At 43.3% G+C, this 22,181-nt stretch overlaps 2 protein-coding genes across 9 annotated transcripts in view; one reads left to right on the plus strand and one right to left on the minus strand.

Moving 5' to 3' along the window:
• TMCO6 (transmembrane and coiled-coil domains 6) overlaps nt 1-11,577 on the plus strand; it is a 99,199-nt gene extending 87,622 nt beyond the window's left edge. For 5 of the 8 annotated variants that reach the window (XM_075601957.1, XM_075601954.1, XM_075601962.1 and 2 more), the window contains 3 exons: nt 6,014-6,181; nt 10,793-10,912; nt 11,397-11,574. In XM_075601957.1, coding sequence (XP_075458072.1) covers nt 6,014-6,181; nt 10,793-10,912; nt 11,397-11,435 — 327 coding nt within the window. In that variant the 3' untranslated portion in view covers nt 11,436-11,574. Of the gene's footprint in view, nt 1-6,013; nt 6,182-7,614; nt 7,753-10,792; nt 10,913-11,396 lie in introns of those variants that run through there. The other 3 variants (XM_075601960.1, XM_075601959.1, XM_075601958.1) reach the window with 3 other exon arrangements.
• On the minus strand, nt 11,468-22,157 carry NDUFA2 (NADH:ubiquinone oxidoreductase subunit A2). Its single transcript, XM_075601965.1, has 3 exons — nt 21,998-22,157; nt 12,880-12,986; nt 11,468-11,795 (listed from the first exon to the last, which is right to left on the minus strand). The coding sequence occupies exons 1-3, from the start codon at nt 22,099-22,101 to the stop codon at nt 11,704-11,706; spliced, it is 303 nt and encodes a 100-aa protein (XP_075458080.1). The 5' UTR covers nt 22,102-22,157; the 3' UTR covers nt 11,468-11,703.
• Between the last annotated feature and the right edge of the window lie 24 nt (nt 22,158-22,181).

Here is a 22,181-nt window from a genome sequence, read left to right on the forward strand (position 1 = left end):
CCCGGAGCAAACAGTGGATTCCCCCATAGGGGGGTCATACCAGAAGATTTGTTGGTCAATTTGCATTTGAGCCTGGTGGCCTCCCATACTGAGAGCGAGTTGGTCATTGAGGATAGCGGCAATTTGGTGCATAACCGCACCTTTTCGGGAAACCAGATTAGGTGTCCCAGCTCTAGAGGGGAGCATAGTTATTTTTCTAAAGCCACCCATCTTTTTGAGTCCGGGTTAGTGTGCCATTGCACAATTTGGCATAATTGAGCCGCCTTGTAATACGACAACAAGCAAGGTACCGCCAACCCCTCTGCCCCTGTCTGTTTACACATTATCTGCCTACCTACCCTCGCTTTCTTTCCTCCCCAGATAAATTTATTTATTTCAGATCGAAGTGAAATGGACTCCCTCACCCTTAATGGCACTGGTAGGGTCTGGTAGAGGTACAAGAGGCGTGGCAGCAGATTCATCTTAATACAGTGGATCTTCCCTATCCACGAAATTTGATAAGTGGCCCATCTCCTAATGTCCCCTCTCAGGGTATGCATCAATTTGGGGGTAATTTGCTTGGTATAACATAATGGATGTCTTAGTGATATTAACACCCAGATATTTAATTTGCTTCGATTGCCAGTTGAAGTTTAAGGCAATCGGCTTCTCTACATGTTTGGGTAGGTTGATACTCAAGGCTTCCGATTTTGCCTGATTAATTTTGAAACCAGAAACCCGGTTGAATCTTCCCAACAAATCGAATAGATTCGGCAGAGAGGTAAGGGGTCTTGATATTGTCAGGAATACATCATCCGCATATAGTGCCACCTTATGCGACTGGCTTCCAATGTCAATACCTGTGATGTCTTTGCTATCCCGTATCTGGGCAGCCAATGGCTCCATACAAAGTGCAAAGAGGAGGGGGGAGAGCGGGCATCCCTGCCTCATTCCGCTCTTAATTTGGAAGGGATCTGAAGCAAATCCCTGGTGGGTAACCCTGGCCGACGAAGCCGAATAGAGAGCGAATATAGCTTTTATCACCCATTCCCCCAACCCAAATGCTCCAAGCGTGGCCTCCAAATAAGGCCAGTCTATCCTATCAAATGCCTTTTCTGCATCCAGACTGAGCGCCATAACTGGTATTGATCGTGAATTGGCTATTTCTAATAGATCAATGATTCGTCGGGTATTATCAGATGACTGCCGACCCGGGATAAACCCGACTTGATCCGGGTGCACCACTCTGGGTAGGATGAGACCCAATCGGTTGGCCAGTAATTTAGCGTAAATTTTTATGTCCGAATTAATCAGGGATATTGGCCTGTAGCTTCTACAGTCCTGTGGGTCCTTACCCTGCTTATGTATTACGGAGATGGTCGCCTGGAGAATGTGCCGGGGGAAGGGGGTACCTCCCAGTACTTGATTGAACATGCGGAGGAGATATGGGGCCAGCTGTTTCCTGTATTTTTTGTAATAGAGATTCGAGAATCCGTCAGGACCCGGGGCTTTAGAGGGTTTCAGCGTTTTGATAACCTCCATTGTAAAAGTCACTACCCATTACCTCTCTGTCAATCTCACTCAGATTCGGCTGATTCAAGCCCTTTAAGAAATCCTTCAGGGCCTTTGTCGTCCCGGAGGATCTGGTTACCTTTCCCCCATCATACAATTTTTCATAGAAGTTCTTAAACTCCCCCACAATATTTTTAGGGTTGGCCGTGATTGCTCCTGATTCCAGGCGTAAGGCCTGAATGTTGTAATTTTTTGTTTTGGGATTGGCCAGCAAGGTGTCTGGCTTGTTTGCTTTCTCAAAGAATCTTCTCTTAGACGTACTTAACGATTTCTCAGCATGGGAAGTAAGGAGTAGGTTTAACTTAACTTGGGCATCCCTAATTTGTTGGAGGGTGGTCGAATTCGGGAACCTCTTTTGATGGTCCATAAGCTCTTTAGGTCCCTCTGTCCCTGTATGATTTTGGCGCTGCTCTCTCGTTTTCTCTTGGCCGCTAAGCTAATCAATACCCCTCTTAATGTTGCTTTATGTGCCTCCCAGAGGGTTGTATGTGAGCGAACGCTTCCTTCATTTTCGTTAAAGAATTGTTTGATTTCCTTTTTAATCTGCTCCATTAGTTCAGGGATTTTTAATAGGGATTCATTCAATTTCCAGTTTGCTCCCGGTCTGTCCAACCCTATCTGTGTGCACCGTAGCTCTATGGGTGCATGATCCGACCACGAAATATCGTGTATCCCAGAGTGGGCGATCTTTGGGACCAGTCTACTAGAGACAAAGAAGTAATCGATTCTGATGAATGAGTCATGGGGATGCGAGTAGAAAGTGTAGTTTCTATCTACTGGGTGTAATTCCCTCCAGACATCGACCAACTGTAAGGCCTTAAGCCCTTGTTCTAGGGCCGTGGGTCTAGATGTTGTTCTAGGTCTGGGTGGTCCTGATTTGTCTAGGGCTGCGTTTAGCACTGTGTTGAAGTCACCTACTATCAGGGCCCCTCTACTGTGTTTTTGGATGGTTGTGAATATTGTTGTGAAGAAGACCGTGTCGTGTCCATTCGGCGCATATACTGTCACAATCGTTATTGGTTGCTGATTTATGGACCCCGTAAGCATAAGAAACCTGCCCTCTTTGTCTTTTTTCACAGCGTCCACCACCAGCCCCACCCTGTTGTGTATCAATATAGCAACCCCTCGTTTCTTTTCCGCTGCAGAGGACAGAAATACTTGTTTAAATTGTTTATCAAATAATTTTGGGAAGCTGGTGGTGCTAAAATGTGTTTCCTGAATTAACACAATATCGGCCCCTTTTCTCTTGTAGTCAGTGAGTGCTACCTTCCTCTTGCAGGGACAGTTCAGCCCTTTGGCATTGTGTGAGATAAAGGTTAGGGACATGTTGTACGTGTGTTCCTACCTCTCTCCAGTCGCGGCGCTACCTTGGATGTCAGCTCTTCGTCGGAGAGCTCCCGCTCCCCTGCAGTGCTCAGCAGTTCGCTCAGCGTCGGTGTTGCTCCACCTGGGCAGGACGATGGGTGGGGTGGGGACAATACAAAAGGAACATGGGACACATAGGGAAAACATAACAGAGTGGGAGAGGTGCCTATGGTCCATGACCACTGCCCCTCCCTTGCCTTTGGGTTATGGGAATTGAGCGGGGCCCCCACTGTAACTCCTCCCTCCAGCTGGGGCGCTCCCCTCCTCCCTCTCCCAAGGACTTTCTCGAGATCCTGGGCATCTGCCCCGATCCGAGTCCAAAGACACATGACAACGGCCGGACCTCCATCCTGGCCGGCCTTTGTTTGCCAATATCGTAGTACCTAAAGCATCAACTCGAACTTAACTCTAAACATCAAGAACACCAAAAGAAAGAAAAAAAAACCCTCTTGATGACTGGAATTTAGGGAATAACTGTGGGGAGTCTCTCTGTAGTCCCATATTTATCCCCAATCCTTCTCTCCCCCTCCCCCTCCCCTAATCCCAGTAATCCACACCTCCCAAAACCGCACCCTCTGCCACTAATTGTTGATTTCTTTAACCCCTGTATACAGCTCCTTGCCCTCTGGTCCTCATTTCTTGCCTTGGCGCCGACAACCCTCTACTCTATATGCAATCCCCCCCAATATTCAGATCTTATATATCTATCTTCATGCTTCTGACCTCCCTATCTGTGTCTCTCCGCTCTATCTCCCGTTGGCCTTACACATAGCTGCGTATCCTTACCCCCCCCCCTAGTCACCTAGCTAGTCCATCATGTCCCGTCGTCTTACCTAATCTCCTCTCCGGCCTCTATGATGTGGCCTTCCCCTCTCCCCCTCATCCCTTCTCCTCCTCCTTATCCCTTCCCCTCATCCCCATGCTTTGTTTTTATATTTTCTGTTTGTTGGGTTGTCTTTATTGATTATTACCCACTTCTTCCCAATATATTTTACCCCCTTAGCCAACCCTTTGCAGGCAGTCTTTCCCCTCCACCCCCCCCCCCCCCCCCGATATTGCCTGTCCAGTTCCTTGTGTCTCTTCCTGTGGGCTTCTAAAGCTCGTCTCCCCATCCGGCTGCTTCCCGCCGACATCTTGGAGGTGGCTCAGCCGGAGACGATCCAAGATGGCCGCCAGTCCCGGAGGAGCGCTGCTCCGATCCAGAGGTAGCGTGGGGCGGCATCACAAGAGGGTGCAACAGGTCCCAACCCAGGCTCAAAACCGTAGAGCTCCGAAAATGTGGACAGGAACAGGTAAGATGAAGATTCTTCTGTAGATCGCGGACCCTTTTCACTTCGGGCTCCGTGGCTGTTTATTTTTGTCATTTTTTCTAGCCTCCTTCCAGGCTGGGTCAGGGGCCGGTCGCCCTCCCCTTGCTTCCTCGGGTATCTTTTCTTGGAGCCCAAATTTGGATAGGAAGCTCTCACCATCCTCCAGTCTCCTTAGGGTGTTAGAGGCACCATTTCACGTTATCAGCAGCCCAAACGGATATAGCCACCTATATCTTATACCCTCGTCTCGGAGCACCTTGGTGATGGGGGTAAGTTGCCTCCGCTTGAGCAGGGTGGTGGGTGAGATATCTTGAAACACTTGTAGTTTATGACCCTCGAATTCAACATCGTTTCGGGTCATTTGGCAGAAGGATTCCTTCACTTTAAAGAAGTGGAATCGCGCTATTATGTCTCCGGGGGGAGGGGTCCCCCTTGTTGCGGTCGCGACCTCAGGGCCCTATGACACCGGTCCAGGTGCATGTCCTGCTCTGCCCTGTCAGGCATTAGCTGAGTCAGCCATCTGCCCATGAAGTCTTTCGGATCGGTCTTGTCCTCAGGCACCCCCCTGATCCTCACATTATTCCTACGATCACGGTTATCAGAGTCCTCCTGTCTGTCCATAAGGTTTCTCACACTATCCTTCACCTGGGCCAGTTGTTTGTTTTTCTGTGCTGGGCCTTAATGGTGGAGTCAAGCTTTTTTTCCAGGGAGTCTGTTCTCACCCCATTGACACTTATATCAGCTCTTAGCGCCGCCAATTCAGATTGGAAGCATCTTTTGATATCCAGACAGAACTCTCTCATGTCTCTCCGTCGCATCACTTGGTTCTCCCTGCCACTGTCTTCCCTGTCCTCCTCCTCCGACTCGGTGCCGCTTCTCGTGGGCCCCTCGTGGCTTTTGGCGCGCGCCGAGTCTCCCTTTGCAAAATAATCTGTGAGAACCGCGGAGGTTCTCTTTGATCTCGTCGCCCTCGACATCTTTGTACTTTAAGGTCTATTTGGGTCTAGGTTTGATGTGCGTCGCTGAGTTTTTAATGCTTTATTTATTCATATCATCGCCGGCTATGGACGGAGCTAACTGTTCACCCGACCATTCAGTCAGCCGTCGCGCATGCGCCTCTCAACCCAATCCTTTTTTAGTGATTTGCTATGGGATGTCCCAAAGAGTGTGCTGCCATGGGAAGATGCCCAGGAAGTGGAAATGTTCTTACCGTTGGTTTATTTTGCTGTAGGATCCCATGGCAGAACACTACTTCCTTCCTGTATGATTTATGCATGAGTTACATTTTGACTACATTTCTAGCATTATTTCTGTGTGTCTCATGATTTGCTTGGTAATGACTCTTGACTACAGATAGGGGGATTACATCATGGACACAGTATGCCTCTCTCTACTGAATTGCATTTTCCATTGACTGTACTGTACAGTACTACCACGGGAAAATACATTGACAGACAGTTTGTTTTTAAAGTGTATGAAATTTGTTAACCAGTCTTACAGTCGATGCAGATGTGAGCCAAGTGGTTTTGGGCACCTCAAGTCCCTTTGGCACTGAAGTGTTTGTGAAAGTTACTACCCCTTATGAGAAAGTAGGGGTAACCTATGACATACCTATGCGTTAGATTGTACCAGCATGAGGCAAGACCCACTAACCCTTTCACTGCCAGAGGGTCCTGTAACACATTATGAATTAAGTCTCGGCAGCTGACAGCTGCCGTCCGTGCCTGAATATGTCCTGACAAGAGGGAGAGATTTTTAACTAAAGCTTCCGATCTCTTTCTTTCTAGGTTCTAACAGTTCTGTGTAACGTGGCAGACCTTGGGCCTGCCTACTGTCAACATCTTGGGCAAAAAGACATTCTTCCATCTATAATTACAACGCTTGGATGTGCTGACACTGAGGTGAAACGCCAAAGCCTGGAGTTGCTGAATATTCTCTTTAGACACTGTCCATATGTAAGTCTGCCGCTTAGTGGTCAGAATTTGACATTGAAGTGATTATTTCAACGGTGTACTGCTGAAAATCATTCTTACATTTAGTTGGGGGGGGGGTTTATACTAGTGACAAATGCATATAATCTCCCCTTGTTCCCGAGATACGAGGACACACAATGGCTGTTTATAGATGAGGTTGCACCTTCTTCTTGGTGATCCAGCAATGGTATTTGTAGCTTTGTGTCAAACACCAGCCGACAGAAAATTCTCTGGAATATGGGGGTGGGAGGGTGAACTAATAATACAGGGTGCTCACACTAAGAGGCACGCTATATTCTGTGCCTCGTGTAGAGGGGACACCATGTATGAGCACATCAGCACTGCATGCATTGGATGATGCAAAACAAGCCATGGAGTGCTGCTCTATATTTTATATTAAAGCAGGAAGGGAAACATGACAACCATTCTCCGACCGAGTGGTTATTACAACAGCAACATACAATATTCTCTCTTTCAGAGAGGTAAGCGCCATGAGATTAAATAATAATGTTGTCTGATAATAAACCAACTATTTCATTAAAATGTAAATGGGGAAGTGCTACAGAAATATATAATTCCTGTGTTTTACTTTGAAAAAAGTTTGTCATTCTAGAGCAGCAGCATCTCCAATTTACCCTCTGTCTTAATTGACCATTGTTAGTAGATGAGGTTGAAAAAAGACTTCCGTCCATCAAGTTCAACCTATGCTAAATTTAGACAACAGATACTTTATCCTATATCTATACTTATTGATCCAGAGGAAGGCAAACAAAAAACTCCATTAAGGGGAAAAATTAATTCCTTCCTGACTCCAAGAATTGGCAATCGGATTAATCCCTGGATCAACATCCTTCCCATGTATACTTATTTGGTATATCCCTGTATACCTTTCCCATCTAAAAAGATGTCCAACCTTTTTTTGAACAAATCTATTGTATCTGCCATCACAGTCTCCACGGGTAATGAATTCCACATTTTAACTGCCCTTACTGTAAAGAACCCTTTCCTTTGTTGCTGGTGAAATTTCCTTTCCTCCAACCTTAAGGGATGGCCCCGAGTCCTTTGTACTGCCCGTGGGATGAATAGTTCTTTTGAAAGCTCCTTGTATTGTCCCTGAATATATTTGTATATAGTTATCATATCCCCTCTTAGACGCCTCTTTTCTAATGTAAATAAATCTAATTTAGCTAGCCTCTCCTCATAAGTTAGAATGTCCATCCCCTTTATTAATTTGGTGGCTCTTCTCTGCACTCTCTCTAGTTCCATAATGTCTTTTCTTAGGATTGGTGCCCAAAATTGTACTCCATATTCAAGGTGTGGTCTTACTAATGCTTTGTAAAGGGGCATAATTATGTTTACTTCCCTTCCATCCATTACCCGTTTGATGCAAGATAAGATCTTGTTTGCCTTTGCAGCTACTGCATGACATTGGGCACTATTGCCAAGCCTGCTGTCTACAAGCACTCCTAAATCCTTCTCCATCAAGGATTCCCCCAATATATCTCCATTTAATTTGTAAGTCGCCTTTTTATTCTTGTATCCCAAATACATAACCTTACATTTATCTGTATTAAATCTCATCTGCCATTTACCTGCCCACGTTTCCAGTCTCTCCAAGTCCTTCTGAAGAGAAATCACATCCTGTTCTGATTCTATTACCTTACACAATTTAGTATCATCAGCAAAGATGGAGACTTTGCTCTTGATCCCAACCTCAAGGTCATTAATAAACAAGTTAAAAAGCAGGGGTCCCAGTACCGATCCCTGAGGTACTCCACTTACGACTTTAGCCCAACCTGAAAAAGTTCCATTTATGACAACCCTCTGTTGTCTGTCCTTTAACCAGTTTTCAATCCAGGTGCATATATTATTACTGAGTCCAACTTTCTTTATTTTGTACACCAACCTCTTGTGTGAAACCGTATCAAAAGCCTTTGCAAAATCTAAGTAGACCACATCAACTGCATTACCCTGGTCTAAATTCCTACTTACCTCCTCAAAGAAACAAATAAGGTTAGTTTGGCAAGATCTATCCTTCCTAAATCCATGCTGACTATTACTAATAATTTTGTTTTCCATTAGATATTCCTGAATATTATCCCGTATTAAACCTTCAAGTAGTTTCCCTACTATTGAAGTCAGGCTTATAGGTCTGTAATTTCCCAGTTGTGATCTAACTCCCTTTTTAAATATAGGCACCACATCTGCTTTACGCCAATCTTGTGGTACTGAGCCTGTGAAAATGGAGTCCTTGAATATTAAATATAATGGTTTTGCTATTACTGAGCTTAACTCCTTGAGAACTCTTGGATGTATGCCATCGGGGTCAGGTGCCTTATTAACTTTAATTTTTTCAAGTCGCTTATGAACTTCTTCCTCAGTTAACCAATTGTTCATTAATATGGAGGGTGTGGCTTCCTCCTGCGGCACTACTATTGAACTTGATCCTTCCCTGGTAAACACAGAGGCAAAGAATTTGTTTAATACCTCAGCTTTTTCCTTATCTCCAATAATCTGCCTACCCATCTCACACTGAAAGGGTCCTATATTTTCTTTTCTCATTTTTTGTTAAGGTACTTAAAGAACTTTTTAGGGTTGACCTTACTTTCTATTGCAATCCTTTTTTCATTATCCATTTTTACTAATTTGATTGCCCTTTTGCAATTTTTGTTACATTCCTTATAATTCTGATACGATATCTCTGTCCCTTCTGACTTAAAGAATCTAAACGCCTTCCTCTTCTTGTCCATTTCCTCCCCTACCTGTTTTTTTAGCCACATTGGTTTTGACTTATTTCTTTTATACTTATTACCCAAAAGGTATACACTGATAAGTGTGCTTTTCTAACAATGTTTTAAAGACTGCCCATTTATCTTCTACATTTGTCCCTGCAAAAACATCATCCCATTGTATTACTACTAGATTAGACCTCAGTTTATTCAAATCTGCCTTTCCAAAGTTGAAGGTCTTTGTTGAACCCAAGTAATCTGTTTTTTGATAATTTATTTCAAATGAGACCATGTTATGATCACTGTTACCCAAATGTTCCAGGACTTGAATATTTGTTATTACTTCTACATTGTTTGATATGACCAAATCCAGAACTGCCCCTTTCCTGGTTGGTTCCTCAATAATTTGGGTCATATAATTGTCTTTAAGCACCCCCAAAAACCTGTTTCCTTTTGTTGTAACGCTAATCTCATTGCCCCAGTCTATGTCTGGATAATTAAAAACCCCCATTATGCAAACATGACCCAGTTTTGATGCCTTCTCCATTTGCAAAAGTATTTTAGCTTCCTCAATCTCACAGATATTTGGTGGTTTATAGCATATTCCCACAAACATTTTCTTTATACTTTTACCTCCACTGCTAATTTCTATCCACAAAGTCTCTACATTTTCATCATTCCCTTCATAGACATCATCCCTTATAATAGGTTTTAGATCCGGTTTAACATATAAACATACTCCACCTCCCCTTCTATTTATTCGATCCTTCCGAAAAAGAGAATAACCCTCTAAATTAACTGTCCAGTCATGAGTTTCATCCCACCATGTTTCAGTAATGCCTATGATATCATACTGCTCCCTTGTAGCTATTAATTCAAGCTCCCCCATTTTATCTGTCAGGCTTCTTGCATTAGCAAGCATGCATTTCAGTTTTTTTTCAGCCTGTACTATTATCTTATCTGCTCCTTCCTTTCTATGCCCACTTTGTTTAGTCTTTAGAAGTTTTCTAGTATTATCTGTATTTACTATGGGTGTCTCACTGCTTGTCAAACTTGCACTTGCTCCCATTCTACCTCCATACCACCTTGTATCCTCATCTAATCCATTTATTTTATTATCTGTTTCATTCCCCTCCCCCCTCCATCCTAGTTTAAAATCTCCTCCAACCTTTGTAGCATTCTCCCACCTAGCACAGAAGATCCCTCATCATTGAGGTGCAATCCGTCCCTGGAATATAGATGGTATCTCTCAGAAAAAGAGTCCCAGTGCTCTAAAAACCCAAACCCCTCCTTCCTGCACCACTTTCTTAGCCATGCATTAACCTCCCTGATCTCTGACTGTCTCCCTGCAGTAGCGCATGGCACTGGTAGTATTTCAGAAAATATTACCTTGGAGGTCCTTGCCTTAAGCTTTTGGCCTAGATCCCTGTAATCATTTTTTAGGACCCTCCATCTTTCTCTAACTTTGTCATTGGTGCCAACGTGTACCAAGATCGCCGGGTCAATCTCAGCCCCCCCCCCCCCCCCCCAACAATGTCTACCCGATCCGCAATGTACCGAACCCGAGCGCCCGGGAGACAAACTGTTTGGTTCATGTGAGCATCCTGAGTCCCCACTGTGCTGGAGGAACTATTCCCCTGGCTGCTAGGGGAATTAGTCTCCCCCAGCCTTGCCATTTCTGCCCCAACATTCCCAATATCTTCACTCAACATGGCAAATCTATTGGGATGTGTCAGCTCAAATGACCTGCCTCTCCCTATTGCCCCTGCTTCCCCTTCTGTCACCCAGCTACCTACCTGCTCCTCACTAACAGCAACCAAGCTACCTACCTGCTCCTCACTAACAGCGCCACCTGTTGTTTTAGTTTGTAGTAGACTTTCTTCATCACGCTGGATTGCAAGTTCTGGAATCATTTAAAGATCAGCCAGATCTCCATCCGCAAGTACAAGCTATTTGGAACCAATGTCCAACAGGAACCGTCCAGGTGAGGAGAGCTGGATACATTATTTCTTGTGAAGTTTATTAATATAACATTTTCCGTAGTTGGTGTTGAATAGAAACTTGAGGCCTCACAAGTTATCTTTTGCTTTAGAACTCTATTCAGACATTACTAGAACTACTAAGGGAAGAGTCACACTTATAACTAGCTTCTTAACCCCCCCCCCCCCCGGAAAAAAAAAGTTGAGGCTGTATGGTTTCCGTGCATGCTGGACTTCACATGTATATTTGTGAATCTTTTGTTCATCTGAATAAGGTTTATGTGTTGGTATTCTTGTCCTCTCGTATGCTGGACATGGGAGAGTCCTTATGTTGCCTCTACTTTCATTCCCTGTAAACATCAAATTCAGGGAGAATGACCAGGTACCATCAGTACTTTCCCAAGGCACACAATGCAAGAACTCAGCTAAACCAATCTCACTAACCATTACTGCATACAGGTTTTATTAAGCATTTATTTCTACTTATAGTTGAATGAAGAAAGCAGTGGTTTGCCCTTGATGGACTGAAGATGCAGGAAGTAATACAGGTGACGAATAGGTCTGATGAAATGAAGCCTTTCAACACTCCTATATTTTTATTGGCGAAGGTCATATCAACGTTTATATTTTTCTAATAAACTTAGTGATTTCATCAAATGCACAAACCTGGTTTTATTTCTGGAATATAACTTAAAGTCCATAACCACTTAAGATTGTACAAAGTGCACTTGCTGCCGGGACCAACATCACGTTGTATTATTCCTCACGATTTTGAGGTTAATTTAATGCAGTTGCTTCATAGATGACTCTTTGCAACAGATTCCAGAGCCTTGGCGACTTGGTCAGCATTTAGGTTACTTAATGGGACGTTCGTCTCTCTTCCAAAGTCTGTGGAGGGAAGAGGAAAAAGAAAGCAATTTACACCTTGGATTAAAAGATGTGTTGCCCCTGCCTGTTTTTGTTAGATTTCTTCACTATTCTGTACAGTAGATTGTCAGTTTTCTTTACCTTCTCACCAGTTTTTAAACCGTTATTCCTGAAAATAATTAGCCCATAACCAAAGCTGAAATGGCTGGTAAATCTTCCCATTTGGGACTTCAAAGAGCCCTATTTGAGAAGCTACAATCGGACTTGACAAGGCCCTTTGACATTTACATGGAAAACAGCTCTGTGCTTCCCGGTTTAAAAATACTCTAATGCAGACTTTGTGACGTTTCGGATAATACTGAAAAACCCCTAGTGGAAAAATAATATAAAGTTAGGATTGGTTTTAAAAAGCATCATATGGAATACATAGATGGGTATCTATAAATAGCAGGGGAGGGTGGAAGAAAAAAAGGGTAACTGTACTAAATTAGACAATGACAAGGATTGTTACATCTTTGTAAGGCAAAGTCCCACTTTCACTTGAAGCAAAGTGTTTAAAAAAAAAAAAAAACCGTAGTCATCTAGTTTACACCTTTTCTGCCATTTTGCTTTGTGATTTACATTGGGATTTGAAAACTGCAAAATGAACAATAAAATATCACCATGAGACCAACGAGTGAATACAATCAAGGGGAAGAATGAAGCATAGCAGAATGCAACAGGAGTAAAATGGAAAAAATTTAAGTTGTGGGAGGGGGGTACAGATAAAAAAACAAAACAAAAGTTGACATCACTAGTTCTCTAAACAGTGTAGAATTATGAAGTATATGGAGCTGGATAAAAACTGCATGCATTTTTTGGCACACTAAAGCCCCCAATTTGAGCTACAGTTAATACATTGCAATCATCTGCCAAAGGGCTCAATGGAAAAACAATTAGGTTGTAGAAGAAAAGAATCCAGATTTCATAAACAATCTTACTAAAAGTCACAAATTAAAATATTCTGCCGATTTTGGAAAATGTGGCCCAGTGTTGGGTTCTCCCATTTGAATGCATTGCATTCTATGAATCGATTTAAAGGGAAAGTATATGTTGCCATGCTCACCATATCGGGCCCACAGCTTGGGCTGCACTCCCGAGCATTCTCTGATCAAGATGGGGAAGTCAGGGTTTGCCGTCTTAAGTGCCACATAATTGTGTTCAATAAAGTCTCTGAAAATAATTAAACACTTATACATTAAAAGCAGCAATTTCACCCGAGAGAGGAATATCTTTTTGACGCCCATCTAGCGTCTCCCAAATGGTCTGTCCCGGTTTTACTCTCTAGTAAGCCAAAGGTTTAGATGGTAAGGAAACAAAAAACAGCACAAAACGCAAATAGTAAAGTAGGTAAATACAAATGTGTATTAAATAAGGGATAAATAATCTGCGTACATCAAGTATAAAAAATTGAGCAGTGATAACTTCTTATCTCTACGAAACGCGTTGGATGATTTACGGTCTATGTGTTCAATGCCAGTCACATTGGCTATACTTATTGGTATTGCTTTGGCTATTTATATCTTTGTGTGCAATTTTGGGCATCTGAGAGACTGAGAAACACTCTTGCCAATCGATCCATAGTTGGTGACACGGTGATGTCATCACGCAGCGTCCCGCAACGAAGCGGCAGCGTGGCACACTGGGGGTACGCTTGCAGCCAGCAGACTCACCTCCGTGTGACGGTTTTAATCGAGGAGCTTCACTAGCTGCTCCAGTCCTTGTTGAACTATCTGGGGACCCTCTGAGTGCCAGTATCGAGTGCGGAGCCCAGCTGATCTGAAGGGAAATCCCCTATGGAGACGCTGACAGTTTGAAGAGGAGTTCCTAAGAGGGTCCTGCATCACAGCAGCTGTTTAAAGCACCCACTGAGAGAAGCAAGCATCTGACTCCCACACCAGCAGTCACCGAGTAGTAACCTGTGTGTTTTACACACTCAATGCTCAATTTTTTATACTTGATGTACGCAGATTATTTATCCCTTATTTAATACACATTTGTATTTACCTACTTCACTATTTGCGTTTTGCGCTGTTTTTTGTTTCCATTTCTGTAGTGTATTGGGGGCGCTGAGCCACTCCCTGTCTTTATAGCAGCAGACGCCATCATCATTCACTACACGGTTATGTGAATTATTTCTTATTACCTCCACTGTGGTTTTTGTGAATTTATATTGGGCTACTAAATTAGAAGGGTTATGGTTATTGCACCTTATCACTTATTTGCATAGAGGTTAATTAGTTGCGCACAGTATATTTTTGTTTTAGATGGTAAGGACCTATACTTCTATAAATACCAGGATATATCAAAGGATAGGGATTCAGCAGGTACTGTGTAGGCAACATAGGGGGATATTCAGCAAGATCCGGCAGCCCCAATTGCACAGCTATCCAAATCTAATCTCCCCCACAGTCTTTAATCCATCAATAATTCAGACCTAGCATGGACCTGAAACACTGATGTAAGAAAGGTTTAGAACCAATTAATGGCAGTGACATGACTGAGTTACAAGAGTTTGCACAGGCAAATATCCCCCCTCTGCACATCTTTCTTGGCTCTCTGACAAGGACAGGGTGGGCTAAGCAAAAGAAAAACACAATTGACAAACGTTCCCGATTTTAGAGCCTTACGAAATGTCAATTTGTCAGCCGGCCAGATTGTGCAATTCTGTGGAGCGCCGAGCGTAAAGAGTTTTCCCCCCCAACAAGACAAACCAATAGCATACGTACTACACCAACGTTGCTACTACTTCATGGGCCCCTGGAGCGGCAGACCCAATGAAATGGTAGCTACGCCATGGGGAACACAAGGGGTTAACCGAAAACCTGACTTTTTACATTGGTATGGATAAAAGTCATTTATTAGATTGTAACACAAGTGTGGGGGAGGGGGGTAATGTAGTTGAGCTGCCCTAAACACAATTAAAACTTTTTTTTTAATTGAAATAAAAATCTTTATTTTCATTTAACATTAGTGACCAGCGCTGCAAAAAAAAAAACAAATTATTTAAAAGCCTGAACTGGCTAAAGCTGCTCTTGATAATGTAGAGCCATTATCCTTCCTAAAAGCTTCCAACGCTCAATCCGATTTTAATCTGACAATCCAACGTAAGAACGTGAACTGAATAAACGTGTGCAGAAAATGTACATGTATGATGAAGTCTGACCAACATGAGGAAACTTCTATCTAGGAAGACAATTGGGCAAGTTGAGATGTACAGCAGTGCAAGAAAATAGTGTACTGGTGTGCATGCACCTTAGTGCATATGAGGTGCGCAATGGGATATGCGTATTCTGGTAAAACCAATTTAAGAATAGGCAATATCTATCGGAGGGTGTGTAATAAATAAAACCAAATAACCCTGCAATAACACACTTGCTTAAAATTATAACAAATGTGATAATGAAATATTATCCATATACACATGAAACCACTATCAGTCTGCATCTTTTAGGGACATTGCTAACTAGCACAGATATAGGCTCCTTGTCACTGGCTTGAGTGGAGGTTGCTTTGTCTCCACTCAAGGGACTATGTCTATGACATTAAAAAAATAATAATAATTTAAAGCGGATATTAGATGTGAATAAAGTCAGATGTATTAATGTATCTAACGGTTCATGGTTGATGCTGCCCCACAATTGTATTGTATGTCTTTATTTATATAGCGCCAAAAGTGTACTCAGCGCTTCACAAAGAATACAGTACAGGGAATTATAATATAATAAGTGCAGCAAAATCAGACAATAGGAAAGGAAATCCCTGCCCGAAGAGCTTACAATCTAAGAGGTTTGATGGGGAACTTAGAGATAGCAGGTGAGGGAATAAGTGCTGTAGATGGCAGTGCTTGGCCACAATGGGTGGTAGGAGTGACTAAGTGTGGGTGAATAGCCATGAGTGCAGGCTATTGGGATGCTTTGTGGGCTGAGTTTTAAGGTTAGTCCATATTAAAATTAGAGGGTTAACACAATTTACAGGGGAAGAGATGGCAGGGAGGCATGGGTGAAATCAGGTGTGTATGTCTGGGTTCAGGATTAGGAGAGATCCCCAGCAGCAGGAAGGAGTAGATAGAGGGTGTGAATAGAGGATTTGTGTGGGTGTTTTTTATTGAGGGGTAAATAAGTTGATGGAAGAAAGGTGTATAAATAATGGTGCAGTGGGGAGTGGGGTAGTTGAAGTGAACAGAGACATTCACAAAAGGAGGGAGGAAACAGTAAACAGAAAAAGCAATAAGGAGGGCATAGTGAGATGCATAAGGGAGAGAATTCCCAGGTACTGGTGGAGAGAGAGTACAAAGAATCACAGCGTATCGAAAGTAAAGTTCTCACAGTTGCAAAGTTGTTGTGCAGAGATCTTCCTCCAATCTTCACCTCCAAAATTAACTCTGCCACACACTTTTGATGTTACACTTTAAAATGGGACACAGCCAAGATATTCTGTCTTAAGTACTCTGATCACATGCAATCGAATAACAATTATGGGAGGGATCTGCCTATCAATTCACAGAAACATACCCCAATAGTTAATTAAATCTTAATTTCTCTTGATGGTAGGATAAGAGGATATCACTCCTCTTGCATACAGAACACCTCAGAAAGAGAGAAAAAAAAAAATGAAGGGCGCAAATCAAATAAATACTTATTGGGGCCGATGCAGTAACTTGCGATATGTGTGTGTCGGCAGCGCGCTTAAATCTCCTGTGTTTGGCGGGAATTTGCCGCTAAATGCAGTAAATAGCGATTGTGAGATACAATGGTGAGTTGCACATGTTGCGAGTTCCTGCAGTCAGTGGCGGATCACGGCATGTATCCGTATTTCACTTGAATGTGGCGTCAACCTCTGCACATAAATAAAAAAAAACCTCCTTCTTGCTTATAGCATTCAGTTACTCACCGTAGTGACTGTCTTGCTGTTACTGACATTAGCAAACCTTTTACTGCTGTCCCTAATTAGATACTTTTGGAAACATACCTGGTGCAGTGCTACAGTTGTGTCTTCTGTTCTTTGACACGTGAAGAGGTGATACATGTGTGCATGTGTTTTGTGACATTTCATGTACATTTGTGTCTGTGTGTTGGACTCTGTTGCAAAGCTTACAGTACATGTCAGTGAGTTGCTGTGTGTACTGTAACCCGTGCATGCAGCAAGTGGGGAATCACTTCATGCATCTGTATTGAAGAAGAATTTGGCGGCAACTTTTGAACATGAAAAAATCACCTCAGGATAGTTTGACCTTACATTCTGTTACTCACAGCAGTGTGTTTCTTGCTGCTAGTGACATTAGCAAGGCTTTCACAGCGCTGTCCCTCAATAGATAGTTTTAGGAACATACCTGCTTGTCATTCACAAGACAGACACCTTTGGCTAACATTAATAATGTATTTTATTATAAACAACACATGTAACAGGTTCTGAATGACATGTAACACAATTGAAGCTGCGTTGCCAGCAGCAACAGTACAATGACACAACAATGTCACTAGCAGCTGAAATTTTCGGCTCTCGCCTGCTTGTTGGTGCCGCAGCTTTTTGGCGCTTTTCTCGCAAGGAGTTTCTCCCGCGCACCCCCGAGATCTTACTCGGCATCTACTGCATTCTGCGTGCTGCTTAATATGGCGAAATAGCCATTCTCGCCACCCCGCCGGCGCTTGATTTCCGGCAACAATTGCATATGCCGTTTTTCAGTTAACTCGCACACATACCGCCATCAACTGCATACTACATGCCAATCTCGCAATAAAACAGCCAAATTCAGCCTTCTCGCAAGTTACTGCATCGGCCCCTATATGTCACTTTAGATAAACAATACAATAGTGTACACTCGCACAACTGGTAAAAAGGTATAATTATTTGCCTGATTTTTAAAAAGTCTGTCTCTCTCCTCCTGGCCGCTTGCTGCTGGCTGGATGCCAGATCCCAACTTCTGGCATCCAGCCAGCGGCAAGGAGAAGAGAGACACGAGACTTAAAAAAACTACTATTGTATTGTTTTTAAGTTTAAAGTATTTCTTCTTTCTGAGATGTACAGCAGGGCTCTTCAAACAGTTTTTTTGCAAAGGGGCCAGATCAGAAAATGAGTACAAAGGCAACAAGAATTAACGTTGCCTTTCTACTCATATCTTCTGATCCGGCGCCTTTGCAAAAAACGGTTTACACACACCCTTCCTTGTACCTACATTACCTGCCATCCAGGCAATTGATCAACGTACACACACACACACACACACACACACACACGTTACTTAAAACAAAAAGATATTTAACTACATTATCAATCTTTCAGTCCAATTCTTGAAAAAAAGGTCCTGGAATAAGACAAACGTTGGTAACGTAGTTAAATATCATATTTTGTTTTAAGTAACCTGCGAGTACCTAGGTTAATTCATTATAGATAGTACATCCTTAATGGTTGTAGCTGCACCCAGCCAGGTTTCTACTAATTACCGGAGTGCCGAGATAGATTGCTATAACAAAAAGGAAAAAAGTGCTGGTTATTGTCTTTTGTTCATTACTCATTACTATGCATCCAGGCTGGGAGTACAGACGTTTCTACCATGGAGCTAGATATACACAGACACAAACTTTCAACGTGAGTTTTGTGAACAATATTGCACTTGGCTGCCTAGACAACTACAGAACTGATCAGAAGCAGGCGGTCCAAGGACCATTTCAAAGTCTACACTGGTCGCATTTGACCCACAGGCCGCCAGATCAAGACCCCTGATCTTGAGTCATGTTTCAGTACTGGATGTGTGTATACAACAAACTTTTTGTTACTACCTTTTCTCCGCACGCGTTTTAAGATACTACTTGATATTTCTGTGTCTGATATGAAATGTTTTCTTATCTTCTGACTGCGACACTTTTTTGCTAAACACAATAAAATAGTTGGATGAAAAAGGATATTCTTGCATTTGTATTTATTTATTGCAACAATGTATGCAACTCTTTAAAAAAAAAAATACAAGATAGACCACAACTGTATACACAAGGCTGAGCTTAGCTTCTTATTCGTGAAAGTTATTTTCCCAAGGCTTAAAGTTGCAGACCAAGTAATATCCGACATGTTTTTTGTTTTTTTAATAAAATTAGTTTTGTATTAAGAGCAAATACTTGTAGCATTTTCCTTTAATTAAAAAAAAAAACCCACATTAAAAATGTCATCATGTAACAAGCATGTTTGGTTTCTTTAGCAACCATTTACAAAGTCACATCCCCCAATTCTTCTGAAATAGGCTCTGGAACACCCCTTTGGAGCCCTGCCCCCTCTCTAGCAGTGCACCAATTGTATCTAGTGATTGCCTGGTCACATTATGTTCCCCACAGAACTTTGTCATTAATACACAAATGCATTCCACTGACTGCAGAATACTTTTCTACAGCCATTTAGTGAGCCCCCAAGCTGAATCTTCGCCGATGGATCACAGGAGAACGGATCGATCGGCAACTTAGCTAATTACTTATTGTGTGGATTGTATTGATGCACATATTAAAGGGAATTTTTTTTTTTTTTTTTTTTTTTAAATAAAAAGGCAACTTGGACTTCTGCTTTAAATGACATTGGCCCACCTATTTCAGTGTTTTGCCACAAGGTGGCGTACCATACATAACTCATTTGTCTTTAGCTGGGCCCAAAAAGAATATGAGCATCAAGAGAGGTGGCAAACAGGACATGGGTGCCAATATTTACTCATTTGAATAAGTTGATGCAGTAGCTGAAGGGTTACGTGACAGCCACCTAGTTCACACAGGAGGGTCGCTTACATAAACCCCATTTGTATTCAACTTTTCACAAAAAGTTTTGTTATCAAATCAGTTGTCAAACTGGGCATTGGCGCCTATTTTTTACAATCTGAATAGAAGTAGCTAATATTTTAAGGGTTAAATTACTTTGGGTCTCCTATTTCACCACAGAGTGGTGTCCCTCACACAAAACCCATATGTATTTTGGTTGGCCCAAAGAGGTACAAATATTCACCAATTTGAATAAAGTAGCTGAAGTATTTCAAGGGTTCAATGACTGGGCGACCTATTTCAAAGGTCGTGATACACAGAGGGGAGTTTGCATTGTACAGACTAGGTACAGTAGGATGATAGTACTTATCTGAGATCTGACTCCAAAAGACAGCCTTGGTCCCAAGGCTCATGAGTATTCAGCTGCTCTTCTTACCGTGCACCTCACAACTGGAACAAATCTACCAGAGACTTACTGCCACCAGTCTAAGGCTAAGGCCCCGCTCCCAGAGTCAGCGCACCCGCACTGCAGACAGGCGGTGCGCTGAGATACACAGACCGCGATATGCGGTCTGTAGGGAGCGGGAGCCGGAGGTGGGCGGGAGTGGGAGGCTTGACAGGGAGGGGAGGCTTGACAGGGAGGGGGGGCGTGGCTTGAGCGGAGGGACCCGCTACTCTTCCCCCCCCTCCCTCCACGGACTCGGGCTGGAGCTGCTGAGGGTATCTTTAAACACACACACACACAGGCAGGCACTCACGCACTCATACACACACACGCGCGCACACACAGGCAGGCACTCACACACACACACACACACACAGACAGAGGCAGGCACTCACGCACACACACAGACAGGCACGCAAGCACTCAGACACACACACACAGACACTCACCTGCTTTCACTCCACACTCCTCCCCGCTCCCCGAAGCCTCTCCTCCTCCCGAAGCCTCCCCTCCCCATTGGCTCACAGCCACACCACGTGACGCGTCAACGCTAGGAAACACCATTCTCTTGTGTCTCCTAGCGGCTGACGCGCCACAGCGTGTAGTCAGCTATGCCGCCAGGGGGGACCGGGACCGGCTCGCGAGGATTCCCCTGCTGGGGGGGAACTCGCGACATGGCCGCCCGCGCCAACGAGCGCAGCGGGACCGAGGCCTAAGGCCGCGCTTTTAGTGCTGGTGACGGCAACGCGACCGATGATGTCACCTGTCGCCACCCGCGAAAGTTATAATTTAACTTTCAGCTACGGGGTCATTGATTGGTTTGCAGACAGTCACATGTGGCGACAGTCTGTAACAAATTAAATTTAACTCTCTTCCAAATATTTGGGTGCTCCGTCGCCCTTACTATAAGCGCTGTGTTCGCGTCCATGTGGCTAGCGGGCACATCCACGCAGAAGCGCAAGAAATCAGTTCAAACTTATTTCTTGGCGCGAAAGGTCGGTCACGTGGCGGTTCGCCCAATGAGGGCAAACCAGTTCCGTGATGTCACTGGCACACCTGTAGACATGCCCACGACGGCCCATAATGTCATAAGCAAAGAGTATACCAAGTATGCAAGTAGAATAATGTCTTCAAAAAATGCATTAAAAAAAACAAACGTATGAATAAATTGATGCAGTATAATAATCCAACTACAGAAATGTTATAAATTAAACAGCAAAAAAATGCATACCTTTCTTTTAAAGCTTTAAGAAATTGAATAATTCTACATAGATACCCATGTTGATATAAACTAAAAAAATTATAATATTTGTAGTTCATAAAGGCAAAGAGATCAACATTTGCAGATCTACAATGTAAGGTGTGTCCCAATGTGATAAGGTCTTAAATTTAACAGCAGCAAGTTACAGTACTCCCATTTTTATAAGAAAGACAACCATACATGCGCCCAACTAATCTGTGCAGATTCCCAAACCCCTTTTTTGGGCCAGGCCAAACACAAATGGGTTTTATGTACAGGGATGGTATCACCCCATGTTGGTATAATCACTGTGAAACAGGTGGCCCAAAATCATTTAACCCTTGAAACACTAGTTAAATACTGGCACCCATGTTAAAATGGATTAGAAGCAGAAAAAAAGTGACACACAGAGTGCTCATTTGCATGTCATTACCCAGAATCCCTGGCTGCAGTGGAAGCAAAATATGCAAGAGATAATGGGGAAAAGCAGGAGTGCAGACCTGGCTGGGACACGCGAATGTGCTCACAAGTGGTGTTTTGATTTGCTGAGCAGTGGAGGGTGTTTGTCACTCTATAACTTATTTAACACACACGTGTGTGTGTGTGTGTGTGTGTGTGTGTGTGTGTGTGTGTGTGTGTGTGTACGTACATGTGTACACAGCAATGTGAATGACATTACGGGGAAGGTGACCCAGTAATCCCGGTGCAGTATTGCAGGTAACCGTTCCCCTGCCCTAACAGTGCGGAGGGTAAGTCACTGCTGTACCTGACCCCTTGGCTGCCCGCGGATCTCTGGCACAGGTGGATCCGGATCTCCTTCAGGTGCTTGCTCAGGTTTGACCCGATATTCTTCACAACGGCAGCTGCCATCTTCTACCCAGTGACACTGCAGCCTCGGCTCCTTCCGACCAATCAACGGGCTTAGAACACACTGATTGACAGAGTGACAC

The sequence above is a fragment of the Ascaphus truei genome, chromosome 5 (assembly GCF_040206685.1).
Source record: "Ascaphus truei isolate aAscTru1 chromosome 5, aAscTru1.hap1, whole genome shotgun sequence".
Taxonomy (NCBI): domain Eukaryota; kingdom Metazoa; phylum Chordata; class Amphibia; order Anura; family Ascaphidae; genus Ascaphus; species Ascaphus truei.

What these genes read in the sequence shown, in the direction of transcription:
- NDUFA2 (XM_075601965.1), bottom strand. Translation starts at nt 22,101, where the DNA reads ATGGCAGCTGCCGTTGTGAAGAATATCGGGTCAAACCTGAGCAAGCAC. An exon ending in GCGGGCAGCCAAGGGGTCAG is followed by an intron (nt 12,987 to 21,997) that starts GTACAGCAGTGA and finishes AATTATTTTCAG; the next exon opens with AGACTTTATTGAACACAATT. An exon ending in CAAGCTGTGGGCCCGATATG is followed by an intron (nt 11,796 to 12,879) that starts GTGAGCATGGCA and finishes TTCCCTCCACAG; the next exon opens with ACTTTGGAAGAGAGACGAAC.